At 55.9% G+C, this 9,666-nt stretch overlaps 1 protein-coding gene across 1 annotated transcript; it reads left to right on the forward strand.

Moving 5' to 3' along the window:
* Nucleotides 1–4,739: 4,739 nt before the first annotated feature.
* Nucleotides 4,740–5,822, forward strand: TMEM190 (transmembrane protein 190). Its single transcript, XM_004381763.1, has 5 exons — nt 4,740–4,797; nt 4,886–4,921; nt 5,196–5,321; nt 5,399–5,483; nt 5,582–5,822. The coding sequence occupies exons 1-5, from the start codon at nt 4,740–4,742 to the stop codon at nt 5,820–5,822; spliced, it is 546 nt and encodes a 181-aa protein (XP_004381820.1).
* The last annotated feature ends 3,844 nt before the right edge of the window (nt 5,823–9,666 follow it).

The raw sequence follows: 9,666 nt of genomic DNA on the forward strand, positions 1-9,666 counted from the left end.
AGGCGGCGGGAGGGCGGCCTGACACATCCTGACTCACCCTCCCTGCCTGCCTTTTCCATTCAGACGGGCGGCCGCGCAAGGCTCGCGGCTCGGAGGAGGCACGGAAGGAAAAGTTGGAAAAGTTGAAAAGGAAAGGGGGGTGGTCGGAGGGAGGCTGGTGAGGTCATGGGCGTCCCCTCCCTCCACCTCCTTAGCCCTGGCAGACACAGCTGGAGAGCTGGGGCCCCACTGCCGGCGGGGGTCCGGGTGGGGGTCCCCGCAGGCGGAGAGAGATGGGGAAGGGCAGCCATGGGGCAGCGAGATGGCGGCCTGGGGAGATGGAGGTGTGAGCAAGAGATGCTGAGAGACAGAGAGACTCTGGGACAGAGACACAGAGAGAAATGGAGATACTAGGACAGAGACTCTGAGACAGAGAGATAGAGACACAGAGGGATGAAAACACTGGGACACAGAGAGGGAGAGAGTCAGAGACACAAAGAGGGAAATAGAGACAAAGAGATGGAGACACTGGGACACAGAGATGGAAAGACTCAGAGACAGAGAGACACAGAGAGATGGAGACACTGGGATGCAGAGATGGATAGATGCTGACACAGACGGACAGGATGACAGACACATACAGAGAGATGGAAACAGCTGGAGAGATATACTGGAGAGGCAGATAGGGCCAGGGAGCCAGCAATGGAGACAGAAAGGAGGAGAGATTCAGAGTCTGAGATTAGAGAGCAAGAAGACAGCAACATAGATGTATAGAGACTCAGAGAGACCCCAAGAGGAAAAGGGACGGAGACATCGAGACTCAGAGAGAGCAAGAGAGACACACAGAGAGAGGAGGCAGAAAAAAGACACAGAGAAAACAGAGACCCAGAGGCAAGGTGACAAAAACAGAGAGGCCTGAAGAGATAGAGACGGGAGACAGAGATTTCCAGAGAGATGGAGACCCTAAGATGGACTCAGAGAGCCAGGGAGTCTGGAGAGGGGACAGAGAGAGGAAGAGCCTTTCTCAAAGAGCCAGATAGGGTGGCACAAAGGTGACAGAGATGGGGACCAAGAGAAAGAGCCATGGAGACACTTAGTAGAGGTGGAAACTGGGGATCATGAGGCCATCTCTCTGTGCCTCAATTTCCTCTTCTGTAAAATAGGGATGACAAGAGCGCCCACCCCCAAATGTCTGTGGTGAGGATAAAGTAAGTACATTCGCGTCAAGCACACAGCCAGCACTCAATAATCGTTAACCACTGTTATTCTCGTGGTTAATTTTTATTCATAAATCCAAAGGGAAAGAGAGAGAGAGAGGGAGAGAGACACAGAGAAAAGAAGAGAGACGGAAAGAGACGGAGGGAGAGAGAGAGGGGAGAAAGAGACTGAAGGAGCGAGAGAGAGGAAGAGAGAAGGAGAGAGGACAGAGAGAGAGAGGAGAGACAGAGAAAGAGGAAGGGAGGGAGAGAGAGAAGGAGAGATAGAGAGAGACAGAGAACCATTGGGAGAGATGAGAACATTGCGGGCAGAAGATGGTGAGGCAAACAGAAGCACAGCTACCCAGAGCCAGAGAGAGAATGGCTGGGCCAGGGAGCCAGAGACCTGGACAGAACAGTGAGGCTGCCAGGCAGAGAAAGATGGAGAAGAGGGAAGGCAGGGAGGTAGGTGGGAGGGAGAGAGAGAGTCAGGGGGTACCTAGCAATCGGGGTACCTGAGCACAGACAGTGAGCACCAGAAATACAGGTGCAGAGGGGCCCCAGGATTGGCAGCACAGCGCCAAAAGACTAGAACCCAAGTCCCCAGGATGCCTCCCTCCCAGAATGGAGGTGGCTGAGAGGACAGGGAGGTGACAAGAACTTCAAAGGGTCTCCCTGCAGACACCCTCCCCGACTCTGAGACTGCTGAGCTGGTAAGGGGTTTTGGGGGATAAATGCTGGCTGGAGTCATCCCCCTCCATCCCCCACACTGAGGGGAGGCAAAGGCTCAGGTCCCCAGGGAGGTGAGGTCACAGCCCCCCCACAGTGGGACATGACTTCATCCCCTCAGGTGAGAGCTGGCTCTCAGTCCGTCATGGCCACCCCCTCCAGGGCCCCCCAGGGGCCCTCCCAGGCCCCTCTCCCGCAAGGACCCAGGCCTCCTGACCACTGGGTCTCCGCCCCTCAGGGGGCCTGTTTCCGGCTGAGTCAGCGTGGGGGGCCCCAGGCTGCGTCAGTGAGGGGAGAGCTGACGTAGCCCCCCCCCAGACAGCGGGGCCGGCCAAGGTGACTCAGGCCACCAGCCTGGGGGATGGACTGGCCTGAGGGAATGGGGGCACTGGGCCTGGGCCAGATCAGAGTAACAATAAAAAAAAAACAGTTGCCTTCGAGTCATGGCGACCCCATGTGTGTCAGAGTAGAATTGCTCCACAGCAACAATAGGGGCTGGTAATGTGAGTCCTTCCACCTATGAGACCCCAGGAGAACAGCCCCTCCTCCCTCTGACCCAGGAGTCTAGGCCCCCAGGTCCTCCTTCTTCAGACCCAAGAGTCCCGGTCCCCAGTCCCTTTTTCCTTAAATCCAGGAGTCTGGACCCTAAACTCTAGTTTCGAGGATGATGGAGAAAGGCTTCTTGACATTCTACAATTTGGGGAGCACTCTGTGTGAGGAAGTCAGGGGCTCTGGGGACTGGTCAGTTCCCTTTTTCTTGTCTCTGTCCTCACCCTGGGGTTGTGGGGTGACACTTCCCTTCCCTCAGTGTGGTTCAGGAGCCTCAGGTAGATGGGGTGAGCGGAGAGCAAGAGTTGAGGGAATGTTCCGCAATCCTGGGTTTTCCCTGGGATGGGAACACTGGAGACTTTTGTGGAAATGAAGGTCAGCCCGAGACAGTGGGAGAGACAGAGATGAAGACAGACGGATTAGGAATCACAAGAACTGACAGGAGATGACAGAGACAGACAAATAGAGACAGGAGCAAAGTCCCAGAGTGAGGAGAAGACAGACACAAGAAAAGATAGCGCTAGAGAGTGACAAAGAGACAGATGGGGGAGAGACTGTGCCAGAGACTTTGAGGGGTGGTCCCAGGCATGGGGGAGATGTCAGTGAAACGAGGAGAGGACCAGTGGTCTTTGCTCCTCTGCTGGCCCCGGACCAGGTGGGGTTGACTGGGTGTGAGGTCAGCAGGTCCGAGGTGGTGTGTGTTTGTCTGTCTGTCCCTGGGGGGTCCTGTCTGGCCTCTGGGGGGTGACGGGGCAGGCCAGCCACAGAGGCAGCCCAAACCTGTCATTAGCGGCGAAGGCTGTGACGGTGGCCCCCCCAGTCCGAAGCCGCGGTCCAGGGCCAGGCGGCCCCGCCTCCCCACCCCCTCCTTGATCCCTGCGGAATCCGGGGAATTGGGAAGTGGGTCTGGATGATGTTGACACAGGAAACGGTCAGCAGCTGCCCAGCCTCAGCCCCACAACCCCTCTGACCCCCACCCCCGGCCCCCTGCCGAGCCCCCTCTGACCTGTGTCATCAATGACGGAGGCAGCCAGGGCCCACTCAGCACCCACCAGGACGTTTACGGGAGATGGGAGCTGGGGACAGCCTCACATGGCTTCCAGAAAAACTGGGGTCTGGATGTCTGGACCCTCTTCCCTCAAACCCAAGAGTGCTGACCACCAATCCTCCTCCCTCAGATCCAGAAGCCCTGACCCCCAACCCTCCTCCCTCAGACCCAGGAGCTCTGAGCCTCAACCCTCCTCCCTTGGACCCAGGAGTCCTGAAACCCAGGCCCTCCTCAAAGTGAGAATCCTCACTCAAAATCAGACTGCCTGAAGGGAGCTGAGATCCCCCAACCCCACTTCCAGGGCTGCAAAGCTGAGTGGATGTTCACAGTGGGAGAACTAAGGATCATGGGCCCAAACCAGCTTCCTCTGCTTAGAAACCAAGCCCCTCTCCCACCACTAGGGGAGACCAAGAAGGAAGGCTGAAGGTCCCCAGTTTGACCTCTTTGTCCTTTTACAAGCAGGGAAACTGAGACCTAGACAGGAAAAGGGGCACTTCCTGCCCAGCACACCCTCAGATCTCAGCTGCCGCCCACACATTCACTCAGCCTCAAGCCCCTTCCCTGGTTCAACACCCGTAGGCCAAAGACCTGCTGTGGCTGGGGACCACCAACCAAAAGCTGTTTCTCAGGGACCTGGCGGGTGGGTGGGGGGCTCCCTAGTCAATGCTCTGGCCTATGGCTGATCTTCCCTCCCAGGTGGCCTGGTTGCTAAGGGAGGACCTTCCCTAACAATGGGGCTCAGTGAGGCCTTCCTGTGCCTCAGGGCCCCCTGGTTGCTAAAGGGGAAGACTCCCTAGCAACAAGAACCACCTCAAGTGCTTTCTGGGGCCTCAGGTTACTGAGGAAAGAGATTCCCTTAACAGCAAGGTCTCCCAGATCCCTGCCCACGGGGTGGTGGGGAGGGAGGATGCCTTAGTCCGGGTAAGATGCCTTAGAATTAGCTTCTATCTCTGGAGCCCCAGCCCCTCTCCAGCCTTGCAGGTTACTAAAGAGGCTCTTCTAGAGCTGGAACACCCCTCCCTCCAAGGCTTCTTCCACCTGGTTGCTAAGGAAGCAACTCCCTAGCAACCAGGCATGACCAGGCTAGTGTGACCTCCCCTTCCTTCCTTCCCCATTAATAAGTGGACCACCTAGCAACAGAACTTGGAATCTTGGGGGCCATGGGTGGGGTGGGGCTGAGCCATTGCTGGGGTGATAGCCAGCACCCCACAGAGGCCCCAGGGGTCTGGGAAGGCAACATGGCAGGCTCAGGGATTTCAGCTCTGAGCCTCCTCCTGCTCATGCAGGGCTCAGTGGGTGAGGGGGCTACGGAGATGTCAGGGGGCTGAGGAGGGGGCCACTGCGCCCACCACACAGCCCCAACATTACCCTTTTTCTCTCACAGATGGGAATGGAATCCAGGGATTCTTCTACCCATGGAGTGAGCAGTGGCTGAGATCCTGGGTCTCCAGGGAGCTGGATGCCAGACCAGACTCCCTGGCCTGAGGGAGGAGGGGGCTGGGGTCCCAGACTCCTGGGTCTGAGGGACAAGGGGGCTGGGGGCCCTGAGTTCTGGGTCTGAGGGAGAAGGGAGCTGCAGTCCTGAACTTCTGGGCTGCCCTGTATGGAATAAGCACCAGGCAGGCAGCCCTGGCGCCTGGCCTTTTCTCCCCTGGCCTGGCCCTGTGCTGAAGCCACCTGCCTATGGTCCTCAGGTTGTGAGGGAGATGTGTGGGACCGGGAGAGCTGTGGGGGCCAGGCGGCAATTGAGAACCCCAACCTCTGCCTGCGTCTCCGTTGCTGCTACCGGGATGGAGTCTGCTACCACCAGCGGCCCGATGGTGAGGCCAGGGCACCTGGGTCCTGGGGTGGGGCCAGTGTCAGCCCCCCGGGTCTGAATGCTCGCCCCTCTGTCCAGAGACGATGCGTCGGAAGCACATGTGGGCGCTGGGCTGGACGTGCGGCGGGCTGCTGCTCCTCATCTCCACCATCTGCTTGTTCTGGCGAGTGGGGTCAGGGTGCAGGGGGTTTGCCTGAGCCCCTAAATAAGCCGAGTGGGTGGGACAGACTGAGCCTCTCCCCTCCCCACTGCTGCTCCCAGGTGGGCCAAGCGCCGGGACATGCTGCACCTCCCCGGTTTCCTGAAGGGTCAGTGCAACTTGTCGAGGACTGTCTCGCTGCTGTCCAAGGAGAAGATGTCCTTAGCAGAGAAGAAGACGCCCTCCGTAGGCAGTGTGCCCATGTCCCAGCCCGCAGAGAGTGTCCTGGACACCTCAGCAGCCACTGAGGGGGAAGGGGAGACAGAAGGGGGTGAAGAGGAAGGGGGGACAGAGGAAGACTAGGGGCACCGCCGGGGGGGCCCCCACAATACAAATATAGTTTATGGACTCCTGGTGTCTTTCCTGGGAGCCGTAAAGAGCAGGAGGCGCTGTGAAAACCTCCTGCTCTCAGGAGGGTGTGTGTGCGTTGAGGCCTGGGATGATGGGGGTGGGTGGGGCACAGGTTGTGATCTTAATAAGGTGTGGTCTAAGGGAGTTGTCCTAGGCTGAATGGGGGGTCTGGGCTGTGATCATGGAGGGTATGGGCTGAAGGAGGGTATCTTAGGTGAATGGGGGCCCGGGCTGTGATCATGGGGGGGCCTGAGCTGAGGGGGGTCTGGAAGAGAAGTGGGAGGATCTGAGCTGACACCTGAGCTGAATGGGGGATCTGAGCTGTGACTATGATGGGGTATGGGTTATGAGGACGTGTCCTAGGCTGAATAGGGGGTCCAGACTGTGATCATGGGGGATGTGGGCTGAAGGAGGGTGTCTCAGGTTGAATGGGGGGGCCTGGGCTATGATCATGGGGGTCTGGAATGAGGGAAATTTGAGGGAAGTGGGGGGATCTGAGCTTAGGGAGAGCTGGGCTGAATGGGGTCCTGGGCTGTGGTCATGAAGGACCTAGTTTAATGGGGACCCAGGCTGAGTGGGAGAAGTCCAGGCTATGACCACGGTGGGGCGGGGGGGGGGGTGTCTGGGCTGAGAAGGCTCTGGAATGAGGGGATTCTGTGGGTAAATGGGCGGGGGGAAGCTCAGCTGAGGGGAACTCAGTCTGATGGAGGGCCCAGGCTGAGGGGGGAGGGTCCAGGCTGAGAGGAGGGGTGTCTGGACCAAGAGGGCAGCTGGGCTAAGAGATTCCTGGACTGGGCTGGGGGTGTCATGGCCATGGAAATGGGCCACCCAGCTGTCCTACTGTGGGCAGCACAGCTGATCCACAGCCCTACTGCCCACACCCAGAGCCACCCAGGTCCCTGCAGTTGCTCCCAGGATGTGGGACACCCCCAACAGATGACACTGGCTTCCAGACTCCCAATTGGCTGGACCCAAATTTTCTTGGAACTACACCATAGTTGAAGACTCATCCTGCCCAACCTTCCATCCATCCTTCCTTCCTTCTTCCCCTCTTCCCTTCACTTCTTCCCTCCTCTGTCCTCAAGTGTGAGACCACCATGGAAGTCTGGAGATGCCCTCTGGTGTATTCCCCCATTAGTGTTCCCCCAATAAACATCTTGCAAGTCCAAGCCCATCATGGTGACTGCTTATTGGAAGACCCAAACAAGCACAGGGGAGCTGGGCTGAGGGAGGTCGGGGTTGAGGGGGTGGGTCCGGGCCATGGATCCTTGCCACTGTTCCCCTATGTGAAGGGTCAGCACGAAGCTGGGCTCCCACGTCCCAGGTGGCCTCAGGTCCCCGATGTCATGGGTAGCCCCTCTATGGCTAAAAGGAAGCAATCAGTGGCTTCATCCCTGCCCTAGGCATGGCCCTCTCTCAGACAGACAGACAAGCAAAGTCATGAGGCAGAGCCGTTTATCCAGGCGTGAAGCAGTGAGAGGACGGGTGGGTATCCTGGTGGCCCGATGGTCTTGGGGGCTGCTGCTCGTCTCAGACCCGTCTTGACAGGTGGGGCCATGGGGTCATCTGCAGGAGGTGGGGGGGGTCAGTGACTGCTCCAGATGCCCTCCAACCTTGTAGTCCCCTGGCCCACAACCCAGAGGCCTTAGGGCAGGGGAAGGGAGTCCTGTCTCCTGCTTTGCCCCCTCCCACACCCACTTCTATGTTTACTCATTTGCTCCTTCATTCCCCTGTCCCCCCATATGAGTGCACACCTTCAACTCATTGGAACCCAGTGGGACAAGATGGGGAATGGGAGACAGGGAAAGGCAGAGACAGGGAGAGACAGAGAAAGGGAGAGCCACAGAGAGGGAGAGCCACAGAGAGGGAGAGACTGAGAGAGTGAGAGACAGAGAGGGAGAGACTGAGAGAGGGAGATACTGAGAGAGGGAGAGAGACTGAGAGGGAGAGACACTGAGAGAGGGAGAGAGACTGAGAGAGGAAGAGACTGAGAGAGACAGAGAGGGAGAGTTTGAGACGGAGAAACCCAGAGAGGGAGAGGCTGACAGAGCAAGGGACAAAGAGTGAGAGACAGAGAAAGAGACTGAGAGAGGGAGAGACAGAGGAAGAGATAGAGAGAGGGAAGAAGGGGGAGACTACGCAGAGAGGGAGAGACAGGGGGGAGACTGAGGGGTATATGAAGGGAAAGACTGAGCCACAGAGAGAGAGAAAGAGACACAGAGACAAAAACAGGTAGAGAGAAAGAAAGACAGGGAGAGAGAAAAAGAGACAGGGAGACAGAAAGACAGACAAAGAGAGACAGAGACAGGGAGAGAGAAAGAGACAGGGAAACAAGAAGAAAGACAGGGAGACAAGGAGAGAGAGAGAGAAAGAGACATGGAGACAAGCATACAGACAGAGAAAGAAGATAAAGATAGAGAGGGGGAGAAATGACAAGTGATGGAGGTGCTTTTGCCCAGCTATTCAACTAATTTTGGTCCCAGAGTGGAAGGAGAGCGACAGAAGCCAGGACTTTAAGCCCTCGCAAAAAGTCAAGTTCTCTGTCTTTTCTGTGCTGGGAGCAACTCGCCCTCCCATTAAGGAGGAGGCCTATGTTTAAACAGCCCATTTTCCTTGGCGTGGCGGGAGGGGGGCGGTTTACACTCAAGTCAGCTTGACCCAAGTCTTGGAGGGTGTTTCCAACAGTGGAGGCCAACTCAGCTTTTAAACTTTCAGGGTAATGTAAAGGATATCCATGGATAATTTTATCTATAGGTGGTTATTTCTGTATTATACGCCCAATGCCATGTTGGAGGAAACTTCGCCTATGCATACAGTGGTCCATCTTTTCTTAAACAGGGTTCCTTGTCAAAACCACAGAACACAGAGTGACCATCTTCTCAATTCTCACCAAGAATGGTCTATAACTAGTGTCGTACTGGATGCAGGGGAGAGAAGTGAATACATCACATATAGAGGATATCTTAGGATTAAAAACCAAACCAAACCCACTGCCATCGAGTCCATTCTGACTCATAGAGACTCTATAGGACAGAGTAGAACTGCTCCACAGAGTTTCAAAGACTGTAAATCTTTATAGAAGCTGACCACCACATCTTTCTCCCATGGAGTGGCTGGTGGGTTCGAACAGCCGACCTTTCAGTTAGCAGCTGAACGCTTTAACCACTGTGCCAGCAGGGCTCCTTGTCTTAGAATATTAGGGTTTATTAATGGTTTGACTGAGACTGGAGGGACCCTGGAAGACATGGCCCCCGAACTCTCTGTTAGCCCCAAACTAAAACCATTCCCGAGGCCAACTCTTCAAAGATTAGACTGGACTATGGGACATAAAATGATACTCATGAAGAGTGTGCTTCTTAGCTCAAGTAGATACATGAGACTAAACGGGCAGCTCCTGTCCGGAGGTGAGATGAGAAGGTAGAGAGGGTCAGGAGCTGGTTGAATGGACACAGGAAATCCAGGGTGGAATGCAGGAGTGTGCTGTCACAGTATAGGGAGAGTAACTAGGGTCACATAACAATGTATGTATAAATTTTTGTATGAGAGACTAACTTGAATTGTAAACTTTCACTTAAAGCACAATTAAAAAAAAAGAATATTAGGGTTTAATTCTCACAGAATCCTCATTTGAGAAACAGACTTAGTTACTAATTCACTCACTCTTCCACCCATCTATCCACCCATCAACGAACCCATCCGTTCACATGTCCATCCACCTACCTATCCACCCAAACTAGCCATCCAACCACCCATTCACCCAACTACCCATCCACTCATCCACCAATTCAACCATATC

This window comes from Trichechus manatus, unplaced genomic scaffold (genome assembly GCF_000243295.1).
Source record: "Trichechus manatus latirostris isolate Lorelei unplaced genomic scaffold, TriManLat1.0 scaffold00087, whole genome shotgun sequence".
NCBI lineage: Eukaryota > Metazoa > Chordata > Mammalia > Sirenia > Trichechidae > Trichechus > Trichechus manatus.

Excerpts from the sequence above, each read along its gene's own strand:
- TMEM190 (XM_004381763.1), top strand. The coding sequence starts at position 4,740 with ATGGCAGGCTCAGGGATTTCAGCTCTGAGCCTCCTCCTGCTCATGCAG. Across the intron at positions 4,922-5,195 it reads GGGATTCTTCTACCCATGGA|GTTGTGAGGGAGATGTGTGG; the intron begins GTGAGCAGTGGC and ends TATGGTCCTCAG. Across the intron at positions 5,484-5,581 it reads TCCACCATCTGCTTGTTCTG|GTGGGCCAAGCGCCGGGACA; the intron begins GCGAGTGGGGTC and ends TGCTGCTCCCAG.